Source organism: Rhinolophus sinicus, chromosome 15 (assembly GCF_057876585.1).
Source record: "Rhinolophus sinicus isolate RSI-liver-muscle chromosome 15, RSI-T2T, whole genome shotgun sequence".
Lineage (NCBI taxonomy): Eukaryota > Metazoa > Chordata > Mammalia > Chiroptera > Rhinolophidae > Rhinolophus > Rhinolophus sinicus.
The window spans coordinates 16,900,834-16,927,371 of NC_142515.1; the positions used below are offsets into that span (position 1 = coordinate 16,900,834).

General features: G+C 41.1%; 1 protein-coding gene across 12 annotated transcripts in view; it reads right to left on the reverse strand.

The window, feature by feature from the left end:
- Positions 1-13,391: 13,391 nt before the first annotated feature.
- ADD3 (adducin 3) overlaps positions 13,392-26,538 on the reverse strand; it is a 109,041-nt gene continuing 95,894 nt past the window's right edge. For 8 of the 12 annotated variants that reach the window (XM_019725096.3, XM_019725101.3, XM_074339080.2 and 5 more), the window contains 10 exons: positions 26,369-26,518; positions 25,738-25,881; positions 25,527-25,625; positions 23,780-23,962; positions 22,969-23,226; positions 21,530-21,649; positions 20,999-21,085; positions 17,950-18,073; positions 16,231-16,326; positions 13,392-15,625 (listed from right to left, as the gene is read on the reverse strand). In XM_019725096.3, the coding sequence (XP_019580655.2) occupies positions 15,333-15,625; positions 16,231-16,326; positions 17,950-18,073; positions 20,999-21,085; positions 21,530-21,649; positions 22,969-23,226; positions 23,780-23,962; positions 25,527-25,625; positions 25,738-25,881; positions 26,369-26,518 (1,554 nt within the window). In that variant the 3' untranslated portion in view covers positions 13,392-15,332. The remainder of the gene's footprint in view (positions 15,626-16,230; positions 16,327-17,949; positions 18,074-20,998; positions 21,086-21,529; positions 21,650-22,968; positions 23,227-23,779; positions 23,963-25,526; positions 25,626-25,737; positions 25,882-26,368; positions 26,519-26,538) is intronic. The other 4 variants (XM_074339082.2, XM_074339084.2, XM_019725103.3 and 1 more) reach the window with 1 other exon arrangement.

Consider the following 26,538-nt stretch of genomic DNA (forward strand, 5'->3'; position numbering starts at 1 on the left):
TCCCTCCCACCCACCAGTGTGACTGCCCCAGGGAACTCCATCCACTCCAGACCCTGTTCAAACGCTGCCAGGGCCAAGCTGGACAAATGCTCAGTCACTCGTTTTAATAAATGTACCCACTCTCCCACCAATGGTTGTGGGGGTATGGAAGGCAAAATTGCTATCTGGAATTATTCAACCAGCATCGGGGGAGAACTGGGTCACAGGACACAGGACCTTTGGAGACCATTGATGAGAAATGCCCGTTTGTCCCCTGGAAAATCAATGGCCATTGGCCCAGTTTTCTGGTTCTGCTCCAAATACCTTCTTCCAGCCATAATTTCAAATTCCATCCCCTCCAGGAGATCTCCCGGAGCCCCACTAAGACTGAACTCCATCCTCTCCCAATCTCTTTGCCTTGCTTCACAACTTTTGTGTCTGTCTTCCTCACTGGACTGTGAGCCCTTGGAGGGGATGTGGATGACTTCTTAATCACTCTTTTTAAAAATTACACAACTAATATATGTTTACTGTGTGGAAATATCAGGAAATTCAGAGAGCATCCCCTTTCCCCCAAAAGGATAAAATTTATCCATGCTGCCCCAGCTGGAACTTGTAATATTTTAGTGATCTTTCCATTTTCCTGTGCAGACACACACACACACACACACACACACACACACACACACACACACATTTACTTAACAGAACAGAATCAAACATTCTATTTTGAGTTCTTCAACTCCTTTTGTGCTTGCTCAATAATCTTAAAGTGTGTTCATACCAACATTTTATACCTACCACTGAAAATCACTGCAGAATATTCTATCAAACAGTTGTACCAGATTTTCTCAACCAGTCTCTTATTGTTGGGCATTTAGGTTAATCCATTAAAAAAATAAAAACCCACAAAAAACCCAGCTTTATTGAGATATAATTTACATACCATAGAATTAATCTTTTTGAGGTATACAGTTCAGTGGTTCTAGTATAGTTAGAGTTTTGCAACCATCACCACTATCTAATTTTAGCACATTTCAACACCCCTAAAAGGAACCCCTTAGCTATTAGCAGTCCCTGGAAACCTCTGAATTACATTCTGTCTTGATGGATTTGACTATTCTGGACATTTTGTATAAATGGAATCGTACAATCAATGCATGGCTTCTTTCCCTTAGCATAATGTCATCAAGGTTCATCCATGTTGTAGCATGGGTCAGTATCCATTCCTTTCTGAATAAAGCACAATGCCACATTTTGTTTATGCATTCATCATTTGATGGACATTTGAGTTCTTTCCTCTTTTGGCTACTATGAAGAATGCTGCTGTGAACATTTACGTACAAGTTTTTATGTGGACATAACGTTTTCAGTTCTTTGAAGTATATACCTAGGAGTGGAATTGCTGGATCATAGGGTAACTCTAGATTTAACTTTTTGAGCTGCCAACCTGTTTTCCAAAGTGGTCGCACCATTTTACATTCTCTGCAGTGTATTACATCTGCAGAGTATGGAGACTTGAATTTCTCTACCTCCTTGCCGGCACTTGTCTATGTTTAACCCTGCATAGCACCTAGACCTGTCCCTTGAATATAGGACCCACTGAATCCATGTTTGCTGGACTGAGCTGCACGTTCTCTGAACAGAGACCTTTTGCGTCACTGAAACTCACCTCCATACTCTGTCTCCCCAAACACCAAGCTGGATCCGGCCTTCTGCACTTGACGTGGGGGAAGGCTCTGTGGAGGAGTTAGCCTGTGAGCTCGGGGACAGTGATAACAGGACAGCATGGATTTGGGAGCAGTTGCCCACTCTACACTTTGGTTCTGTCACCTGTTAAGTGGAAGCTGATAGTTGTACCTACCTCATGAAATAATGTAAATAAAATGCTTAGCACCGTGCCTGGCCCCCAGCAGTTTCCTCCCCCTTTGCCCTGGGAGGATGAAGAGTTGGCTTTCGGAGGAGCTGGCGAAGGACGTGCCACTCCTAGGCAAGAGCATGCGCGATGACGTAGTGCTGTGAAAGCAAGTGGCTGGAGTGAGGCAAGTGGAGGGAATGTGAAATGATGCCAGGAGGCAGCTGGGGCCAGGTCCCCAAGGAGCTCCTGGTAGGTGAAGCTGGATTTCATTTTTCTTACAAGTCGTAGACTCTGGGTGGGGAGTGACAGAACCATGATTTACATGGTGAAAAGCTCCCTCTCCAGTGGTGCGAGGCTGAACTAAACGGGCTGGGACGCGGAACAGCAAGACCAGTAAGGGGCTGTGTAGAGGAATTCAGGTAGAAGTGAGGAGCCTAGGCCACTGTGACAAAGGGGATAGAAAGAGGGGCCCAAAAGGAGAGATTCATGAGAGAGCATCCATGGGATACGATGGCCATGTGGCCTCTGTTGTCGCCCAGGACTCTACAGGTCTCACCTTATTAATCCTCACAACAGCTTTGCAAGGAGATACCCCCTTTCCCAGTTACAAGTTAGGAAACTGAAGAGCAGTGAAAGTAAGTGACTCGTCCAAAGTCGAAGCTGCAGGGATACAACTTCTTGCTTGATTTATCTTGGTGTCTCTCTGGGAAGGACTTAGCTACACAGTAAGGGCTGGAACCAATTGGAAAGGGAGGGAAAGCAGGAGGGACAATTCTTCTCAGTGAGGCTCGACTTGATTGGCACATCACAGCTCAGGTGGAACAGAAGTGGGTGAACGGAAACCACGACCCAGCCAACCAACCCATGTTTGCAGTGAGGGTGGGTTATGAGCCCAGGAGGAGAGCAGGCAGCTCCCTTCCTCCTCAGTCAGAACCCCATCCAGTGCTGAGAGCCTAGCTCCTCTGGGTTTGGGGTCATGCTGGAGTAGCTCAGGACTGGTGGCTGAGGTCCGGCTCTCCCAAACAGCTGCCATCATCAGGGCTGTAGAGACCCCAGTCCCTTGCAGAAAAATTAACACACTGAGTGGAGCTACCCTAGGCCTGCCTCACAGGAGCAGGTCAGCTAAGGGGCAGTGTGGAGAAGGGACAAGATTCTGCCTGCACTGGGTCAGGGAATGGAGGAGGGGACAGCGCTGGTGGAGTCCCCAGCTGCCCAGCCTCACACAGAAGGGGGAACACCTTGCTTCCACTTTCCCCCAGGCCATACTCCCCAAAACCCCTGACAGCTGCACATCACTCTTTGTCCACCAGGCCCTGCTCACTCAGCCTAAAGTTAGCAGAGGCCCAGATGGGGACATGGCAGGGAGCCATCTGGTCTTCTCCCAAGACCCTCAAACCCTGCCCCCCAGTGACTCAGCCTGCCTCATCCCAACGACTCCCTTTTCCTCTGCCCCAGAGTCTTTATCCACGTTTACTATCTGTCAATTAGGCGGCCTCAATACCCTGCACACAGAAAGCCAGCCAGCCAGCCAAGCATGGCGATCCCTGGGCCCCTCTCCATGCCTCTTTTTCACTTGTGCTGGGGAGTGGGGGAGAGGGAGAAAGCCAGTTTGCAGCTCCTCTCCAGCTCCAAGCGGCCATCTGTGGTCTCTTTTCAGTCAACTCTTTCTTCCAGACCATAGTTGGAACTCCTGGGGTGGAGGGCAGGGGTGAGGAGAGACGCTGGCAAAGTGCCTGTGAGTGAGGGGGTGGGTGAGTAGGTCAGAGGTATGGGGTGTGGTTGTCTCGGGACACGTGTTCCTTGATTGACTTGGGGCCTGGCTCAGTTGACCTTTCAGGTTGGAAGTGTTCTAGGCCACCAAGTTTGTGTAGTCATCGATCCCTCCCCAACTGTCATGGACACTCAGCCACATCCCTCTGGCCACTCAGAGGCCTCCAGTCATGAAGAAGAAAGAGGGAGAGAAAGAATGAAGATGGAAGACGAGGAAGCAGACAGGAATAGACGAGGTGCAGTGGGGGTGGGGCCAGAAGAGGTCCCAGGAGGGGCCGCACATGCCTCGCAGTGACAACATCTGGATGCCTGGAGTGGGCCAGCTCCAGTGTCAGGCACTTGACTCACACTTGTTTCACCCTCATCAACCGGATGAGGTAGAGAGACTCATCACCATTTTAGAGCTGAGAAAACCCAGCTCAGGGAAGAAATCTGCCCGGGGCCTCTCAGCTGGTGTGTGGCAGAGCTTCTGGCTCCAAAGTTCATGCGCTTGCTGCCTCTAAGCCACTCGGTCTCCATGTCACCACACTCCCTTGCTGTGGAGTGGAGTCTCTCAGCTGTGATCACAGCCCCGGGCACCCACAACCCAGCATCTTCTCACCAGGCTGGGCTCTGCCTTCTCCAGGGACATGTGAGGCCCCGTTTCAGAACCCAGATCAATGCTGACAAGATCCTATCACAGGAGCAGCCCTAAGAGCTTCCCGGGGCCAGAGGGCCCAGCCCCTATCCTCGGAGGAGTGTGGAGCAGAGGCGAGGCATAGGAGAGGGGGTCCCCAGCACTGAAGAAGCGGCTTCTCTCAGGAGAGACACGTGGCTCAAAGGGCTCAAGAGCCAGAGATACCAGCCTTTGAATGCTGACCCCCGCTTATGGGTCATGGTCTTGGGCAAGTAGTTTAGCTTCTGAGAGCTTGCGGGTCCTCACTCGTAAGACAGGGTAAGTAACACTGGCGCCCGCCTCGGGGGGCATCGTGGGAATGTGATTGTCCATGTAAAGCACCGACAGCACGTCCTTAGACTCTGAGTTTATCACTCTCATACTTCCTACCCTTAGGCTGACCCCTCCCAGGGACCACACACTCTTGGAGTCTCAGGAAACACCACTGACAATTGGGGCAACAGGCCTCCGGGAAGGACATTGATTTACCTGCACTGGACTGTGGGCTCACCCTGCTTTGTTCATCAGTGTCAGATGTCTTGGGAGCTTCCTAGTGAGGGATCAGCCCCAGTTACCAGCAAAGGGGAAATTCAACCCTAGTTGCTGACCATAAAACCAGGAGGAAGAGCTGAGGGGAAGGTGGACAGCCAGCGGTGTTTATGGGTTCTATCCCTTCCGGAGTCTCCCTGTATCCCAGGGAGCACCGGCTCTGACCCACCCCAGAGAAGCCCTGCTCAGGGGCCAGCGTGGCCCATGCACGCACTGCTCCAACCAGGGCAGACAACCCTGGGTCCCTCTACGTGAGCTAACAGATTGGTGGAGGTTCCCTGCTGAGAGGTGTAACCTCTCAACATTTGTTACACCTTCACTTAGGAGGCTGAGCACAGACAGAAGGGTGGAGGGAGGACCAGCGATGGGTTGGGGTGGGGTGGGAGCAGCGATGGGTTTTAGATGCACAGACCACACCCACATAAAATGCCCTGCTGTTAACCAGAACTTCATCTTTTGCAATAAATTGCTATAAGAGGTCTCAATGCCTTCCCCCAACTCAAAGCTCTCATCTTGTAGTGTTCTTTCATCCACAGATGGTTGAAAGATACTTTCTAAGAGGAATCGTGGTAAGTTGATGTTCTTCATCCTTTTCACCTTCATCAGGATGGTGTTCAGTACCCGTATAGACTGGAACCCTGGCAAGCAGCGCAGGTGACCTACTTCTTACTCCAGCTCTGGCTCTGACGATATCACTGGTTCCTCTAACTTCCAGTCCAAGGGAAATTCTCTGTATGAGGAAACATGCCTTAGGAGCTGAGACTAGCAGTGGAGCAGAGTTCCAGTGATTCTCCAGGCATGAGCTCTCAGCAGAAGGGACAGTGCTGACCAGACAAGCCAGCAGAAAAGTCTGTTTCCTGAGAGGAGTGGAGTGGCCAGTGCTGGAAAGGGCAGTGCAGGGTAGGAGAGGAATTCATGTTGCTTTATCCACAGCCCCTGGCCTGTAACCCTGGCACCCAAAAAGCTGGTCCTGCCCTGGATCAGGTCCCATTCTACGGCAGCAACGAGGCTGCCAGCTACCTTTGGAGGAAAGTGGCCTTGTGACAATCGACGGCTGGGAGGGCAGTGTTGGGAGAAATCTATATTTGGAAGAGGACTCTGGGTTGGGTGGGTAGTTTGCTGGCCTTATCAGGGCCCCACAGTCCAGCACGACACAGGGCAGATGGGCTGTCGGGTCTCCACCCGATTGGGCTTGGCTCAGTCCCCATGACAGAGGCCCTTGTCCTCACACAACCCTGTGCTCAGTGTCACCCTACTCCATTGACCCCACTGGCCTCCATGTCACAGCCAGCTGCAATGGGAAGAGAAGGTGGCTGGCTTTCAAAGTCAGGGGTGAGGAGAGGCATGGCACTGCGCGGATTGGGCAAATACTGGCAATGGCAGAAGGCAGGGGAAGTGCTTCTGCGGGAGAATTGTCACCTGTTTGATTCCAGAGGATTTAGAAAGGAGTTAAACAGCTGTGTCAGACTTCATTCAACCTAGAGTATTCATCACATTTCTCTCTGGTAGCAGAATGGCCATGGCTTAGACTAGTCAGGGTAGCAAATAACTGACAATGTTTTCTATTTCCTACTGAGGTAGGGTGATGGCATAGCTGGCAAGTGCTAGCCATGCTCCTCTGACATTTATTAGCTACACGACCTTGGACAGACTACATATCCTCTTAGGGTCTCCTTCTTATCTGTAAAACTGAGAATAAGCTTTTCGGAAATTAAACACAGTAATGTATGTGAAGTAGAGCCTAGGACATAGCAGGCGCTCCCTAGGTGTTCCATCCTAAAAACGACCTTTCCTTTCTTGTCTGTACCTTATCATCTAATTTGATATTAATTGACTGATTCTGATGATTGATTATACCCTATGGTGGTTTTAAAATATGACTACAAATTCTTTGACACTCCTCTCTTTAACAGGTGGAAACTAATAGTCCTCCCCTGGAGGAGTGGATGGACTTGGTGACTCGCTTCTAAGGAGGAGGATGTGGCAGAAGAGAAGGTGTGTGACTTCTGAGGCAAGGTCATAAGTGGCATCATGGTTTCCGCCTTGTTCTCTCTTGGATTGTCTGCTTGGGACCCACGCTGTCATGAGGACACTCAAGAAGCCCGTGGAGAGCCCCTTGCGGGGAGGATCGGTGTTCTCCCATCGATGGCCAGCACCTACTTGAAAACCATTCTGGAAGCAGAGTCTCCAGCCCCAGACAAGCTCTCAGATGAGTGCAGCTCTGGCTGACGTCTTAACTGCAACCTCTTGAAAGACGTCAAGCCAGAATGTTCCTGAATGTCTGACCCAAAGGAACTGTGAGATATAATAAATGTATATTGTTGCTTCAAGGCTCTACATTTTAGAGTGACATGTTACACAGGAACAGATAACTAATACATATGTTAATGAAACTGCATATAGGTAAAGGCATAGCTGTAACTAAATGAAAAGCCATTAGAACAAGACTTGAAAGATGAACGTGAAGTAATAAAGGGAGTGAGTACAGGGAAGTGTCTGTAAAATCTGACTGAAGACAAAACATAGCTCTAGGCTTCTTGGAGGCCAAGGCAAAAATGAAAATGGATATTAAAACTAATTTTTTTTCCTTTCAGCTCTGAATGAAGACATGCGCTTGACATGTGGGCCATTAGGTACACGGCATTGCACAGTCCGGTGGAGGGTATCTTTGTTTCTTGCAGACATTCTGCCTACTGTAGATCACGCCGAGCATGTTGGAAATGGTGAACACCGTTCACTTATAACGATGCACTTTCTGACAGCTTTCGGAAACTGTTGGCACTACAAAATTAAGAAAAAATATACAGTGTAGTTTAAAAACTTTTTACATAGGTACTAGATAATATGAAGTGTTATCGATATATAAATATGCACAAATATGTAAAATATATAAAAATTAGTTTGCAAGGAATAGACGACCATCTTCGTAGCTAGTGTTTTGCTAGCACTTGGCCTTTTCATTAGTTGTTGTGGTCCTCCCAGGTAGGTTCTGGTGTGAAATATTAGTCACCCATTTCTGCTGCCCTGTAACACTCTCGTGTGGCTGAGTCTGTTGTCACATGGGACTGCTTTCACTGTGAAGGTCAGGTCAGGCCCCTTCCAGTGTCTGCAGCACTTCTTGCCCCCAAAGGCTGGGGCCACCTGACCCCCTCACCTGGCGGTGGTCTCCAGGACTGATGGGGCGGGAGGAACTAAGAGAGCTCTATCTCCAGGCTCTGGAAGTCAGTCACTCAGCATCAAGCCACGCCTGCCTCCTGGCCGGTAGTGGGTTGTGACCTTGGGTCTTGGCTCCGGGCACTGCCTTGCTCCTGGGATTCTGAGCAGTATCGTGTACCTCAGCTCTGCTAATAGGATCCCCATCTGTCAGTCTCCTTACGTCTGAGTTCTTGTCCTGAAGAACGATACGCAGGCCCGGGATGCCTGAGGTCCTGTCTCGATCTTGCCATTGCCCCACAGGAAGTAGAGGAAGTGCTGCTGGCTGGGGCCCCTGCACGTGCTACGAGGCTTTTGCAGTCCCGCTTTCCTGCACCAGATTCCTGAGGGGGACTTACACCTCCCTGGTACAGGCCACTTTACCAGATGGTGCTGTTGGTTGGTTGCCACGTCCTCCAGCTTCCCAGTTTCACCTGCTGGGCCGGACTTCCGACTTGCTGCTTCAGCTCAAGCTGTTCCCCCAATGCCTGACTTTGCTCAGCGAGTAGGTAGAATTCCAGAGCTTGCCCCACCCAGTCTGCCCTGTTCCTCTGCAGTTAATTGAGCCATGTTCAGCTTGACTTTAGCAAGTATGCGTGCATGAACTCTTGCTCAATATTAACCTAAAGGTCAAAATGGAGACACGAGAACGTACCGATACAAAATCATTTCACATACATGACTCTAAAATATAACACTGTTTAAAAGATAATTTTAAAAACGAAAACATCTCACAATTACCACACAATGTATTTTTAAAGGCTGAATACAATCAAACATCAGTGTGCAGTGGGAGCCTCTCCCACTGTGGACCAGTAGATCATATTTGGAATGCATTTTTGGTTGTCTTAATAGCCTCAGATGACCTTTATTTCAATTGAAACAATTGATGCCAACATTTCCAAAATAGAAATCAGGTAGGAAGTAATGTTTAACCGTCACTTGTTAGTCCAGTAAACACCTCTGGACGAGTGTGCCAGTGCCTGCCAACAAACTGGCTGTATCTCCACGTTCCCTCATAAAACTGTCAGGAGGTCATGTATTCTGAAGTCAAAGTCTATCAAGTCAGTCACCACTGAAGTCCAGCCCTGACAGCATTACTCAACAGGAAAGGGGTGAGTTATAGACTGCAACAACGACTTCCTCCATCGCTCCTGCTCAATAAGGATCTTCAGAAGCGATTGCTTTTGGAAAAAACAATTAGTTTAGATCCTGCTTATGAAAAAAAAAAAAAAAAGGCCCTATGTTAAGTAAGGACAGACACCAGTCTGGCGAGTCACTGAGAAGGGTGTAGCAGGCCTGCAGCTCCAGGTCCAGGCAGCGACTGTCATTACCAACTGTTTTTGAAATCCAGAAAAGATCATTTAAGTCAAGAGTACCAGTGGGAAATGCACAGAACAGTCTACATCTTAACTCCTGCGTTTTGTAACCATACGACTTCCTCATTTCCATCCCCATCTATTAGGATATTACTGCTTTGGGAAGTCCAAGACTTTTTCTTGAAAAATCTCAAGTCAACTGGGTAGGATATTGTTTGGTCTAAGAAATCCAATTGATTAACATTCCAAATTGGTCTTTCCATAGGGTTCACACATATTTAACTGGCTTTTTGAGGGGCAGTCTAATACAAGGAGACAAAAAAATGAGGAAAAATCTTATCTACAAGACTTTCTATTACATATCGGTCCTTATCTGTTGTTTCAAAAGCACATTTACAAATTTTAGAATGACTTCTTATAAATTTAGTATTCTTCAATTAAATTAATAAAATCAATCCTGTTGATTTCAAGTACGGAGTTTAGCAAGGAACCAGCACTTTGTCTAGTGATAGGAGTTACCTGGACTGAAAATAAAGGATTTTTTATAAGCAAGGTCAAGTCCTGCCCTAGAGAAGGACAAAACCTAAAGTAGTTTGTGTAGGAATAAAACAAAATCTAGCTTAATCCATAACTTTCACCATTGCTTTGGTCAAGACTTACCAACCAGAAATTATATGGGCCTTAAAAATAATTGTGGACTGGATATATATCCATCTATTTTTCTGCTAAATATATTATTATCATTATTTTTTGCTGTGGAAGGCATATCAAAAGGCACAGTATGTCATTTAAGGTATAAATTGGCATTTAAAATATTACAGGTTGCAGCAGTAAATAATTCAGATCATAATTAACTTGAGAAAATACAGAAGACTCTCACAGAATAGCAAACAGACTTGAAATTTTAGGAAAAACAATTATTGATAAAAAAGAAACAGGCTTGGTCCTGCAGTATGTTTCTCTTAACTCTTCTTTTTTTGGGGGGGAGGGGCGGGGCTCATCAGCTCCAAGTCAAGTCATTGTCCTTCAGTTTAGTTGTGGAGGACGCAGCTCAGCTCCAAGTCCAGTTGCCGTTTTCAATCTTTAGTTGCAGGGGGCGCAGCCCACCATCTCATGCAGGAATTGCACTGGCAACCTTGTTGAGAGCTCGTGCTCTAACCAACTGAGCCATCCGGCCGCCCATCTTAACTATTCTTATAATAAAGTTCTAAACATTAATTTGCAAAGAACTTTAGAAAATTGTATATTTATCTATATTTATCTATTCTTAGTTTACGATCCGACAGGCTTCCAAGGAAGACTGCAGTAAGTAGAAAAGTATGAGACGCAGACTTGAAGACCTTTGCTTGAATTTTGGCTTAGTCACCTCTGAGCTGCATGCCAGACAAGCACTACTTCTCTGGAAAACTGATTCTTCCTAAGTCAGAACAAGATAACTAAGATGAAAGGAACAAATGAAGCAAAAAAACAAATGATATCTATAAACTATCCTCAACCTTAAACTTGTGTCTAGCAATGCAGAACCACAATGAAGTTCTCCATCCAAGCTCAAAGATATTTTGAAGGAAGTTCCTTTAATTAACTGTAACTAAATTTAGAACCAGGATTGCCCCCTAATGGTCAGCTCAGAAATAAAATCCCTTTGAAAACTTGAATTTCCAAATGGTTTTTTTCTATCAAAAGTTCCCCGAAAGCTTCTCTCTGTTCTTATCTTCAGCACGTACACTGGTTTTTCCTCCAAGTATATTCATCTAAATAAAGTTTCTAAGTAGATACAGTATATTTCTTAACTTTACCTCTAGAACTAAAGTCTTTTCAGCTTTTAAAATAACTTTCCTTACAATGTCTCTCTGCCCCCAACATTGGAAATCAAAAAGAAAAAAGAAAATTAGATAAAGGGATTCTACGCATCTATTTTTGCATCTTAAGCAAAGGTATAGATACCTTGTCTTTCAGGTGTCATGCGGAAGATTTAAGAGCTGGTTCTTTATCCTAAAGGATGATATCACCACAGGTCATTCCCACTTTCCAGGTATTCATCAATTTCTTCATTCTTGGGGTGACTTGTTGAAAAACTAAGTCTTCTAAATCAAAAGTTAGTGTTTTATCAAAATCTATATCCCATCTTAAATCATAACATGGATTAGCCATGGCTGGACCTACAGTCCAAACTAAGGAAACTGCCTCTTCCTAAAAAAACAAAAAACAAACAAACAAAAAACACCCACAAAAACATACACTGGAGCCAGAGGGTCTACACACAAATGGCACTGGTAGTTTTAGAAATCTGAATCTCTATGGGTGAAACACTAGCACCTCCTTTGTTTTTTTAAGCCCTAGTCTCATTTACAAAATGCCAATATTATGTACTTTGTTGGGCTGGTAGGAAGGCTAATGAGGTAACGCATGAAAAGCACTCAGCATAATCTTTGATACACAGAAGGCACCAACAAGTAATAAATATTATCAATTATTGCCCCAGTCAAAAAATGCCAATTAGTTTAAAAGAGGCATTATATTGCCACACAGGCATGAAAATGCCCCTGAGGACTCAATTCCTATCATGGTTTCTTTCTGAGACTACACCTAAAAAATTTCAGTGTGTTCTCCACAGACATCAGAGTCCCTGCTGGTGGTATTTGTATTGGTGAAATGGGACAACAAAGTTGAGAACAGTCAAATGAGGAGAAAGATAAGTAACAAAGGAAATGTCTTTCCTTCCAAGTCTGGGCATTTAACAACATGGTGGTGCTTCTAGACTAAGAAAACGGAAGTTTAGTGCAAGGACTAGAAACATACTGGATTGTTAGAGCTATTGCACCCTCTAGTGGCCACAAGGGAGACTTCTTTTTAAAATCTGGCTGAGTCAAGATTGCAACTTACATGTGTATTACTAACCTTGAGTTTAAAATAATAATCAGCTTGCCTTTATGTGTTTTCTACCTTGAACACACAATGTGATATACAGATGATGTACACTTGAAACCTATATAATTTTACTAACCACTGTCACCCCCAACACATTTAATTAAAAAAAAAGAGGCAATGTTAAGAGAAACCAATGCTGCCACAATTTGATCCATTTGGTTCTCTGCTGAACAAAAATACTAATCAATGGAAGAAAAGGCACAGGCAACATTATCTTTTATGCTATATTGACTCTCAAGTGAGTACTGAAGATAATAGTTTTTGTTGCTTTATGAAAGGGAATTTTGAAATGAGTATCTAAAACAGCAATTTTTCACTGTACGGTGATTTACAAGTCAAGGTAATAATTAAATATGCCCAAGACTATGAATGTATTCTTCTCTGCCCAAACCCTTCATTTTTATAATGGGTAATTATAGTAAAAACTTCAATTAACCAGAACCCTCAATTAACATGATTTCCCCTCTTGCATTCTATTTTTAGGACAAAGTGGGGGGGGGGGGAAATCACAGGAAATCATTCATGTGAGGGATTTAGTTTAAAAATCTTCTGGGATGGATTGATTATGCTATGTTAAATAGGAAGAAAAAAATCCAGAATAAAATTACATTCACACCATGATACCCAATATATAGGGAATACATATATAACTGAGTAAGAGCTGGAAGGGAATAAAATTTTTTTTTTTAATTTTAATGTGGTGGAATTGTAACCTTTTTTCTATTTTCTGTATTGTCACATTGTTACAAAAATCAAAATCAAAGAGGAGGGTAATGTATTTAAACTCAGCACATATTCTGTAACATTTTCTATTTTACATCATTAGATCTGAGCAGAACTGAGCCTGAGAATACTGACTCCTTCAAAGATCTTTAGATCTGAGAGATGTGGTTATGGTCACCATACCCCTCGAAGACAAAAAAATAGGTCATTTCAAGTCTATTCTTCCAATGTAAGCTGAAACCAGAAGGGTTGTATACAGTTAATTTTCAACTAATTTGAAAATAAATTTATCAGAACATCCCTTATTCAGAAGCATCGATCTTACTCAAAATCTCACTGCAGTATAAAACTCAACAGTCCACAAAATAATTCAGGCTAAATAACCACCTTAAATTGAAGGCTCATGATACCAAATCCATCTATTTAAAATACTGTTTATTTGTGATTTAACATTAATTAGCATTACATCTAAGAGCAATATCAGATAACATTTATACATTTTCCACAGGACACAGAAGTTCATTGGCTCATTCTTTATGCCAAAGCAAGTAAATAGAGGCATTAGCAAAAGGTGCAAATAGTTCACTGTTGTAGTTTAAAAAATATTTATGCACACTGCATTCATTTAAGATATATATATTTTTAAAAAGTTATGGAAAAGCATAGTTCACAGGTTACTGTTTCTACATATGATGTAATACAACATAAATGATGTAGAACATAAAAAAAAAATCCTCAAATACAGAATTAGGCAACTGAAAGTTTTCACTAAGAGATTAAAACAGATTCCAGTAGTTAGTGAGATCTAGAATGAAATTTCTGGCTCTGTTTCAACTTTACATCATCATACACGTACAGTCAAACAGAACCAGCCCAGAACACACTGTAATTAATACAATGTTTGACATGCCAACTCACCCTCCAGAAACACTGGATTATTTTTACCCACTGACCATTTTGGATCATTGATTTTACATTGATTTGTGACATCACTTGGGTGAAGGGGGAAAAAAACTATATTAAGCCTAGGTTTAAATTTGTATTTACATTAGAAAGTTAACTGAAAAGATCAGAAAAATTTGTAAAAATCAAGAAGTGGTAGTTTTCTCACTGTGGGGGATTAGACCTACTGATTTCTTCCAGTACTGCCTTCTAAAGACAGATCGCTGAAAAGATTGACCCTTTGAAAACTGAAATATCAACCAAGAAATACAATGATTTTTGGCAGAGAAGCAGAATTTTAGTAATTTGGGACATGTTTCAAATAATTTACACTTCAAATCCTATCGTGACTATGAGTGGTTATCAAACTAGAATTCTTATTTTGCGCCCTTCATTTTTCACTTTCTCTCTCATTCTTTTCATTTGGTTACCACATGAGAGCTTTTTCATTCATTAGCAATACTAAGAGAAAAATACATTACAATAGGTTCAAATATGAATCTACCTTTAAATGCTCTAATCCCCTTTCAATACCAAGTCCCTGGATTCTTTAATTATATTCAACTATGCTTAGTACCAAGCAGCCTCAAATCTGCTCTATTGTTAAGTGATTGGCTAATATGCTTATGACACTTTTATACTGAATGGTATACAAATATCTCAACATACAAAAATTGTTTTTGCCAGTTAAACTAAATAACCCATGTTATGTATACAAAATCCCCTTCGTTGAAAAATAAGGGGCTTTCTAAACTAATAAAAAAGGAAGTTTTCAAAAATTATAGTTTACTAAAAAGACTTTTTTTTGGCAAACGAAGTTACTTCCGGTGAGGAAATTTTATACTATGAATAAAATTCCAAATGAATCTTTTCTTATATATTTTTTTAAAAAATTATGTGCCAGTGTATACTAATGCTATAGATTCTTATCTTAGAAGCTTTTAAAGCATTCTGTTAATGCCCATTGAAACAATGGGAACCAAGAAGGTACAGTCGATAACCAATGATAAAAAATTATAATCTGATCACCAAGTGAAGCAGGTGTTGAGCAATAAAAATTCTCTCCCTTGTTCACTGGCAATTTCTTTCTTCTCCTTACAGAGAAGGCCTGAAATAATTCAGACAGGTATCTGTTTGTGGTGAATTATAATACTTCATGAGGGCAGAGCTAATTAAAACCTGCAACTGTTTAAAAATTCAAAACCTTGTTTTTTTGACATATAAAATGAGAGATGAATTTGAAAGTTTATTTTCATAATATGTTTTTCTTTTAGTAAAACCCCTTTCCAGTTCTTATAGTCCAGTTTGCTACATACCCCCAATCTGATCTACCACTGCATATTAACCATCAACTTAAATGTGGTATTTAAATGTGCAATGTCATGTTGTAATAATAACAATTATAAAAAGACTTTATTTAGGCTTCAACTTTCTCCTTTTTTTTGTTCTTTTTCAGAAAAGAAGGAGTGCGGAATTTCTTCTTCTTCTTGGATGGTGATTTTGAAGGTGAGCCTTCAGGTGACAGGACTTCCTCAATTTTCTCTGGAGACTTAATGGTAATCTCGACGTTTTCTATGGTGGTGCTTGTGGTTAGCCTGCTCACCCTCTTGGCAAGCTCGTCTTCAATGTCATGCATGTCGTCTTTGCCGTTCACCACCATGACAGGCACCTCCATGGAGATGAAGCTCTTGGAGAACAGCTCGTGGTTTTCTGCCAATGGGGAGGGATTTTTGGTTATTTTATATAGTTAACGTCTTTGCTTTATTTTACAAAACTGAAATGTTTTTGCAATGTACTAAGGCATTACTTTAATTCCAATAAAGACAGATCATTATTTTAATAGACTATGGATCTATGAGCATGAAGCTAATTTTCTTAAATAGTATGAAGGGGAAGGGAACAAAGTTGTTAGACCAAAGAAGGAAGATAAGGTAAATCCAGTTTGGTAACTTGATGGTTTAATTGTGAATCTAGTCAAAATAAATGATATTTTTCTTTAATTTGGGGATCATTTGGCAATCAAAATTGAAAAAGATTTCATGCTTCTGTTTGGAAGACATATGACAAACCAATTTTAATTTCACAAATTCTTAAGAACTATGGGTTCCCAAAATCCAGATTAAGGTAAGTCAATATAAATGTTGAACAAAAGTAGCACCCCATTTAATAAAAAATATAAACTATTGGGAGCTTTAAGTAATCCATGGCAAACTTACTCCAATCAGGTGTTCAATTTCCTTTCATAAAAACAAAGCACAGATAAACAAATTTTTTAGATTAACTCAGTGAATGCTATGGGAAATTACATTGAATACCTTCTAATTTTTCAGGGATATTTTGCGGTGACTGAATTTGAGACTGAATTTGTGAAACAGATGAAGCGTCATCTGAGAGTAATTCCTGCTCAGCATCTGTTGGATAAGAGTTTAGTTAAAAGCCGTGCAAAACAAAGAAGCGTAAGATTTCAGGGAGGTTAGTGCATACATCAAATGCCTGCATACACAGTGATGAGAAACTCTTCAGCGATGAGCTGAGCATGCTGACAGTTACCCCATATATCAATAATTATGCATTAGGAGGAGGTTAATGTGTTAGAATTTCTGGCTGCTAACAGTAATTTTACATACATGCTTACTAAAGAGGTATAACTATTTGCAGCCCAGGCAAATAATATGTACGCATTTAGCTTTTGCTAAGGGAGTTAGAAACCCAAAATATATATGAGCAGCCAGATGAAAAGAATTATGAAGCCTCACCAATGATGCTACATTAATGAGGCAGAATGCTTCACTGAATTTTGGAACAATATCCAATTAGTGATTCCTGTCAGAGCAATATTAGTGAGCTAATTCAGGAGGTCATAATGCATGTGGAAGAAACTACTTATAAAGTGATATATAAAAGGTAATGGTTCCCAGAGTGCAATATTTGTTACCTGGCATCTTTAGGCTTTCAGAAAATAAAAGATTAAAGAAGAACGTTTTACAAAATACAAAAACAAAGTTTCCAACCTGATGTTAGAATAAACAAATTCAATAATACCACTTCAAACATTTAGTATGATTACATTAATGAGTCAGGATGACTCCCTTTTGTGACAAAGACACTAAGAACACTAAGATTGCTCCCTGGGTGATCCAAATGCCATTAGTTCTTCCTACATGGTATCTCATATGGACAAAACTTCTTTAACTATTGGTCCTGTTTTGCTTTGGGTAAAAATTCCAACTGCATGTGTGGATGCTCTAAAGCAGAGGCGCATACTCTCTTTTAGGGTCACAGACTTCTTGTCCTCCCCCCTGAAACCCCCTTCCCCAAATGTATAACATACACAATTAAGCATGTATTTTCCAGATGGCTCACGGACTGTCTGAAGTTAATCCAAAGACCCAAGAGTGACAACTGCTCCTACAAAGAATCGCTTATTCTTGAGAAAAAGGAAGCTAGTATTCTGGCTGGGGTATTTGTTAATAATTCTAAAATATAATCCTTATTTAGGGATCTGAAGTCAGAAAAACTCAACCTCACTAGATACCCATGTGCTTAAGGAAAGTCACATCAAAATTCTAGCAGTTTGCTTTATATTTTGATTTTGAAATGAGACATCCAGGAACAACAGATTTTACAAAGCATTCAAGCCGTACCCTGGTGAATCTGCAATGATGTCAAAGAAAAAAGTTTTCAAAAGGCCACATATGCTGAGATGTTTAAATCTATCAATGTATCTACATTTACTTTAGCTAGGAATTCTTTACTCATCTGCAGATTTCACTTTACTTTAGAAGACTTTTTGCTACCAATCAGATTGATTTCTGAGGGAAAGTTTTCACTGCACGTGAACGAACATACAGGGTCTGTGGTAGCTCTCTGCAGTTCAGCCTCACCTATACTCAGGACTGGGAGAGATGACATAGAACAACCGATTGTAAAAGGAACATTTGACAAAGAACACTGACCGTCTTCTATCGCCCAACTCAAGGTGCCCCGTTGTTAACAGTACGGTTAGTCTGGGCTTAACCGACAAAGGAACTAACCTTCCAGGCCTCGCTGCTTGCGTTCGATTGTCTTCTTATACTCTTCAAGTTCTCCTTCTGTGAGATGGCTGAAGGGGTTGGGAGGGGCCGATGGGGCAAGTTCGTCATCTTCAAACTGCATGGTCTTGCGAAGAAAAGCATCGACTCGTTACCAAGAGATTTACATGTTATATCGATACATTTATATGTATTTACATATATATATATATATATACACCACTTCACACAGATACATACATATACGTGTAAATGTATATGTGAGCTTTGTGACATCCCACCTTATAACAATCATAAGAAATGATAAAACAACATGCTGTTTAAAATACTATTAGATTAGTGCTTTTAGACTACTGATCCAATCAACTAAGTCTGCCAGTGATGTTACATCAATAAGCCTGTATAGGTCAATTTAAATAATGCTAAAAAAATAAAAAGTAAGCCAAGTTCTAATAAGCTTCGCATAACTAAGAAATACCTTAAAACCCAAGAATAGTTTTTTAAGATAAAAAGCCTTCGTGATAAAGGATTAGAAAAATGAAAATGTACCAAAAGAACTTTAAATTTGCTATGAAAATAAACTTGTAAGTACTTGCTCTAGGAAAGGAATTAATGAGACTTTCAGTTAAACCTGGCAGGTTGAACCCATGCATTTTTAAAAATCCTTCTCAAAACCCTACTAAAATGATAGTAAAGGAACAATAAGAAAAATAGTATAAACTTTTAAGCACAAAAGAATAGCAGAGGAGACAATGGAGGATGAGAAACATTAACACATTTCTGGAAGATGGAAAGCAGGTGGAAGAGTAGGTAGCAGAGCTGAGAAAGCTGAAGCCTTAGCAAAGAAGGATGCAAATGAAAAGCATACTTGTTTGCCCTGTGGAGGTCGGTGGCTCAGAAACTAGAGGCACCAGGTACCACACAAGAGGTGGGGTGAAGAACAGCTGCCAAGGGGACAAGTTAGAAGTCTGAATAAGGAAGAGAGAGTCTCAGGTCCCCTTTCCTATCCACACAACCAAGCATTTATCTCTCTCCCATATCTGCAGAAGATCAGAGGCGTGCTTACTCTTCAGAACTGACTGGGGGACACAAAGCACAGCTGAGGGCTCTCAGAACGCAGATGGGAGACTGGCAGGAGACTGGAGAATTCTCCAGATAAATCAAATGGCCCCAGACTAAAGACCTACAGGTATTAACATTTGGGAACTGCCCGGAGAAACAATCTGAGCCACATCTGATCACCCTACAATGAAGCTCACCCATTCCCGAGCTCTGCACACACCCAGTACGTCTGCCTGGCTCTGAGTGTTTCATTCCTAACTATAGACAGATTAACTCGAATTACCAGACACTTGAGGAAAATTTCCAACATGGAAGAGAGAGACCAGAATAAACAAGAAAAAGGAAACTCAGAAGAAACTAAGAAAATAAAGGCAGCTGAAGAAAATTTAGATTTGCTTCCCTACAGCAGTAAGAGAAAATACTGTATCTGTAAAATACCAGGATGTTATTTTAAAAAAAGAAAAAGAAAAATATTCAGGGAATAAGAAGTCTTAAAAATTAAAAAAGATATCAAAATAGAAAATTAAATAGAAGGGTTAGAAAATAAAGTCAAGCAAATTTCTCAGAAAGTAGGATTAAAAGACAAAGAGATGGAAAGTAGGAAAGAAAACAATCAGAGGCTCCGTCAAAGAGGTCCAACTAACAATAGATCCTGACAGAAAAAGAAAGAAATAGGAAGGGAAAAACTATGGAAGAAAAAGAAATCCCAAAACTGAAGGATATGACTCTGCAGATTGAAAAGTGTTCCTAAAAGCTAAGAACAAAGACTGAAGAGAAATCTGCTACAAAGCACACCATCATAAAATTTCATAACAGAAGGAATGTATGAAAGGTCTAAAAGAAAAGAAAAAAAGCGTCCTATACAAAGATCCATGAAACACAACACTCTCGCACTTCTCAACAATAATAGCATGGAACTAGGGGACAGTACAGTGATACTTTTCATACTTGGGGGAAAATTATTTCTGAACTAAAATTCTATATCCATGATATGCACATAAGAAGGTAGAAGACAGGATTTCAGTTGGTTACCTCCTATGTATCTTAGAAAATTATTAGAGGATGTGCTTAATGATAAAGGAGTAAATCAAGAAAGTGGAAGACACACGATGCAGGAAACAGGACACTCCACAGGTGAGAAGCACAGAGAGTCTCAGGACGAGCCTGTGCAGCTAGCCTGAGAGCCAGCAGTCCAGATCTGGACCTGAATGACAGGAGCCTGGAACTGAGAGATTACCTGTTACCTTTTACCCTATGGAAAATAATATTAAGAGGGACTATAATTCTGTTAAAAAGTTTGGGCAGAATTAAGCCAATGTACTTAACATACTAAGCCAATGAAAAAATAAGGTGATTATTAATTCCAGGGGGAGGAAAGTTGTATGAGAAAGGAAATGTAATCACAGAATGGTACCTGGATCAGCAGTAAATGTGTAATAATATAAACACTGAAAACTGATTTAACCAAAAAATTGTGATATAATCTTATTGGGAGAATGAAAAAGGGAAGCATTGTTTCAACAGGCTGAATTCTCATCTTCCATGAAAGAAGTCACTACAGTCTTTCATTAATTCTAAGATGCACATGTCCCCCACATTTTCCCATCTCTGAAACTGGGATTCATTTTATAATTGATGGCTTGTTACGATTATAATTGTCAGGGTTGTTTCTTTTTTAGTGATGCATAAAATAATGGTTACTTCTTTAGTTGATGACATAGTTCGATGAAACACAGCTGAGGTCTAAAATTGGTTAAGTTAACAAAAAGCAGAACAAAGACGCTCTTTAGAATCTTGAAGGGAAATGCTAGAAGAAAGTCCTTGCCTCTGGAAATTGGAAACTGCAGGTGACATTTTAAGTCTTGTGGATTATTTGACTTTTTAACTTGTGGTTGTATTAACCTTAGTAACAAATAAATACTCATATTTAAAAAGCAAAGAAATTAATGTGGGAGATGAAAATAAAGTTCATATCGCTTCATGGACTTACAGAAGGAGGCTTATCCACAACAATTCCAGCAAGCAACTGAGACTGAGGTCCTGCTGTTTTCAAGTCATATCGGTTTTGTTCTCGAATCTGAATTGAAAAACAGGAACAAGTTCTTGGGGGCCACTATACGGATGATCTTTACTATGTGACCACCCCCGAGTAAGAAGAGCCTCTTTAACTCCCATCTCCATAAGGGCGCTGTTACCATCCTAACAACTCACATTAATCTCCTCTATCCACCTTCTTGACACGTGATTTCCTGTCACGTTGTTAGAGAACAACATTTTTCACTAATACCACAGCTCTTAACAGCAGAAATGTGTTTACTACTTCTTCCCCACGTAGCTCACTCAGTAGCAACTAGCACAGAACTGGAGGTATTTAATACAAGCTGAAATCATACTGAATTAAGTTTCAAATGTTTCAATATTGAAACCTGTAAGTTTGGTATTAATCAGATCCAATCACTAGTGATTTAAACATAAAACCGCATAAAAATGCCTCCCCTGGCAACACAAGACCTTGTCTTACCTTATTTCTCTTTTCTAGTACCTCATTCGGGTTTGTGTTTAAAGGAACAAACTGATTTGGATCTTCAATCTTGATAGGTGTTCCACTACTAACTTTAGAAGAGTCCTCCGCTTTCATCCACTAAAGAAACAAAAATTTTCTAGAGTGAAGCTTTGCGTTACGAAAAGCGGTGGGTTCTTAAGGACTGTTTATTGACTCAAGGAGGGGGCGCATACAATGCCAATATTATAAAGAATTTCACTAAGCAGTATTCAGTGGTCAATTAGTATGCATCTCATATTAGTTAGAAAAAGGCTCACAATAAGCATTCACTTAAAAAATCTTGTTAATATTCACATGAATACTCAGTTATGCTATTTAAATTTTCTCCTTTTGACATTTTAAAATATGAAGCTGAAAATATTTCAAGCATAGAGCTTGATCTCACTTTAACTCACATTCAGAGTTGTCATCTGTATTGAATTTTCAACTGTTGATGGCTAAGAAGTCACCAAAAAGCATTCAAGGGATCTTTCGAGATTCAGTTTTCCAGCTTCATTTTTTTTATTTTTGGCTGACAGAAAATGCCGAGCCCCTGACCAGCATTTTACAAAGGGAAAAATCTAGCAGCAATCTATAATATAATAGAACCACAGGGATGGAAGAGGCTGATAGAATTCTCATTTACTCCACACACTGTGTTCTTTAAAGAAGGCTAATATCAAGATTAATGATACCTGGCCATCAGTCTCTGCCAATAAAATTAATTCTGGTAAACTTGAGTTTAATTATGTTCTTTTACAAGGCGATAAGAAAGCTTATAAGCTAGGGAAAAAACACTTTGATGCCTAGACATTTCCATATTAAATGTTACTGATTTATATGATAAGATGAACTAATTCTGAGTATCTAGGGAGTATCTGGTGAAAAGCACTCCAAAACTAAACCAAATCTGAAGCACAATGCTGCAAAAGATAAGATAATCCATTTCTCTATCTAGAAGATCTTCCTAAGGGTAGCTATGTGAAGTGATTCCTGCCACTGTGGCACCATGAGGTGTTGAAAACTTTTCTAGTCCTGACTCACTGTTACAGTATCAACTACAAAGCAGTATCACGTTGTAGGTAAGACCTGGGCTCCAGAGTCAGAGTGTCTATATTCAAAATCTTGACTTTACAATTCACAAATGATTAGTTAACCCCTCTGTGCCTCAATTTCCTCACCTGTAAAATGGGGGAGAAAAACAGCATCCTCTCCATATTAGGAGAATTAAATGAGCTAATTCATGTATGGCATTTAGGACAAAGTGCCTTGCACAAAGTTAATACATGATAAATGACAGTGATATAATTATCAATATTATAGTCTACTTTCCCAATATTTTCAACATAGAATGTTCAATTCATGAATAACTTGGCAAAATATTCAGTAAAGGCAAACCATGTAAAATAGTGGCATACTGTGATTTTGGTCCTGGGACTGGTTTCCCCGTTCCGAGACTCCTCAGGCACATTCACTTTCATGTAAGTATTTGGTGAGTTCAGCCATCTTGTTTTCTCACGCTGCTGTCTCTGTGCCATGTATTTGAGAGGAGAGAGCGGCACTGTATCGTCTTCAAAGGAGAAAGCAGTCACAGTTGCTGGGATTTCCACATCACTTTTGTGCCTGGGCTTCTCTCGAATGAGAGGATGCCTGTATGCATAGCCTGTCCTATACCCCTGAGGGAGGGAAAAACCACATTTGAAGCAATCAAACCTGTACCAAACAAACACAGCATCTGGACTCTAATTCTTAAAACAAATGATTCGAAAAGACTCTTCTGCTGAAAAACAAATAAAGGGGAGAAACATCCTTCTAAACCCCACATTACACTCGAGTTGAAATTAAGCAGATTTCAAGATCTGGTCAAAACTGATTCCAGCTGACAATGTGATTTCCACGCACATGACTGTTCCTGACAGAGGTAATTTCAAAACTGCTGACCAGAACCGTTTTCCTAGCTAGAAACCAGTTTTCTAGAGGCCAAATCGCCGCGCTCATTTAAGTCTTTGTTCCTGGGTCTGAAGGGTAACATCTAAGATAAGATGACATCTGCACGTTTCACTGTTTGATCCTTAAAAATGCGGTAGGATTACACCTGAATGCCTTCCTAGGGTCAAACTCCGCTCTCAGAGGAGTTAGGAGCATGTTCCAAAACCAAAGGGAGATGGAAGCATCTGCTCTTGAATCTGAAGATATGAAATCCAAGTTTAGGTTCCATTTTTCACCTACCAAATTGTCCAGAGTCCTCATCAGCCCTTCAAACTCAATCTCGCCAACCTTCCATTTTTGATGGGAGCCCATGTTCACTCCTCCTCCTCCGGATGCTGCGACAGAGTGAGTGAAAGCTTTATACTTCTGAAGATCCAGTACGAGCAGGTTGTCGACCCCGCCTGCCCCTGCGAGCGCCTGCACCTGTAATCAGTGGCAAAACAGACAGAGGCACAAGACTGTAAAGACCAGGAGGAGTAGTTCACTTTAAAAAAGGCACAATTTCGATTCGGCAAATATCTAATACTTATTCAGGTTACTAACAGCAAAAACAAGGCAACACACTTGTGGAAAGTAGGCAGCTGGAGTATCTTTTCCGTCTATCTGAAAGATACCTGCCAGGACTTTGATCCTCCCTGATGGAAAACATACCTTTTCACATATTTCAAGAAATGGAATTCTCTTGCCAAGTTTTCAAGTTCTTTTCTTGCAGTTTCCCCATGGCTATCCAGTTAATACTTTTGATGAAAGTTATAATTTTAGAGGAATATAAACACTATACTGCAAATTTAAGTATATTTAGGCAGAAGAAGTCAGCTCATTATCTTAATTTAATTAAGCTTTTCATAGCCTCATTTGAGAAGAATTTTCCAATAAAGCAAAAAAACCACAAAAAAACAGAAAAAACAAGTTGGTTGTTAAGACAAGTTAAAGTTGGTAGAAGAAGTTTTTCCCCCCTTTTTTGTGGCCCTTCCAATAAATTAATACTATTACCATTTGCTTCAAGAGAACCTGCTTGATTTTCTTGAAGAGGGAAATGAGGGCCATAATATACATTCAGCTTCTCTGAGGAAAACAGCTGGTTAATAAATATTCAACCTATTGTAATAACGAGGCTGAGGCTGGGATCTCTGGAAACTGCATGAATTCGTAAAACTTCTGTCTCCGTTCTCACACTTTTTATAAAAGTGGCCATAACACATCTGATCTTTAATGACTGGTGGTTGCCTTTGTGTCTCAATTAGCACCACACTACTAGAGTGTGAAAACAGAGAAATGTGCAATTATACTATCTTAAAAACTAGGATTATGGGAAAAATGATGTTTATGAGGCACTTAGATTTGTGTGTGTGTGTGTCTATACGTGAATTTTAATTTTCTTTCCTCCTTTATTTAGTTAAAGAGATAACTGAGTTGACCCTTTTTACTCAAGAAAAGCAGAACTTCTTTTAAAAAACAAAATAAAAGCCACCAAATAACATGTGACCACCGGAAATCCCCCACCTGCATTTGTATTTGGGCAGCAATGACTCCCAAGGGCCAAAGGCGTTAAGGGCATGACTGGGATTTCTTCTGAGACTGTGGTGACACTCCTTCCGAGGCTGGCGGTCATTAGATGCTTTGGAGGAACTCAGCACCACTCGATGTTCACCGGCCACTTGAGCCAAATCTAAAATCGTGTTTACCTCTGATGGACTCAATCTGAGCCTTTGATTTGTGGCTATCCTGTTATACTGGAAACTAATACACTGTTTGTCTAGCGTTGATCAGGTTTCTGTGCACATGTATTTTCACAAAGTGCTTCCTTCCCTTCCACAGATCTGAATTAAACCAGATTTTGTAAACTTAAAACAAACAAAAAAACCCCACGAATGAAAAACCAAAAGCTACCAACCAGTAAGACTTTGGAAATAAACACAAAACCCAACACAACAAGCAAATAACAAAGCAAAAAATAAAGTGGGGGTGGTGGTAGAATTTTTCCTACCTGAATCTCACAGGCTATCTGCACATTAAAAATATAATGAAAAGCCTCTTCAACTGTTTCTCCAAGGGCTACGACACCATGATTTCTGAGTACCAGCACCTAAAATAGAACCCCAAAGCAATCACTGTGAATAACTAGCATAGCTCACACTGTTTTCATCAACAGCAACAGCAACAAAAATAGCTCCTTAGATAGAAACTCGACTACATACCTTACAACTTGGCCCCAGAACTTTCTGCAGTTGAATTCTCTCCTCCTGTTCATCAAGTGACCCCTGATAGTCATAATAGGCGACATCTCCCAGGATCAGGGATTCTTGAGAAATCGGAAGGATCCCGCACTTCATGGAGGATACCTGCAGGATTGGGTCCCGGACAAGACAACACATTCAGTTACCAACCACATTTTCATACGCACCCAGTTCTTTAGTCAGGTCAGGAAGTATTGGCCTATTCACCGCATTCACCATTCCAGCCCACCTCCCACTTTAGTTCTTCGCTTCTTCCAGGAAATAAATAAAAAAAAGGACTTAGAGGATACAACTCAGTTTAAATGCTGTGCCAAGTATTACACAAGAAGCTTTGCTCTGAAGAACTCAATGACCCAACTGTTACACTGACTAGTTCAAAAATGCAAATGCTCTCTCTCTAGTTGTTTCCTAGAATGGTAGCATTTGGCTCAGGGGGCCTTTTGCTTTCTGGGTATGCAGAGGATTCATATTTAGAATATGATTTTAAATGGCAGGGCCTGAAAGGATGCACATAGTAGAGTAGCATGCAAGGAAAGCCGTGAAAACAATACACTTCTGAGCCATTGTTGGTTTCGACCCTTCAGGGACTTACAGCGGCTGTTTCAAGGGTATGGATGTGTATTACACACTTAACATCAGGACGTGTTGAATAGATTGCAGCATGGGGGCTGAATCCTGTATGGTCGATTTTCAAGTTAGTACTTCCCTGATCAACCACTTCTCCTATTATATTGACTTTCACCTGGAAAAATCAGAAAGACA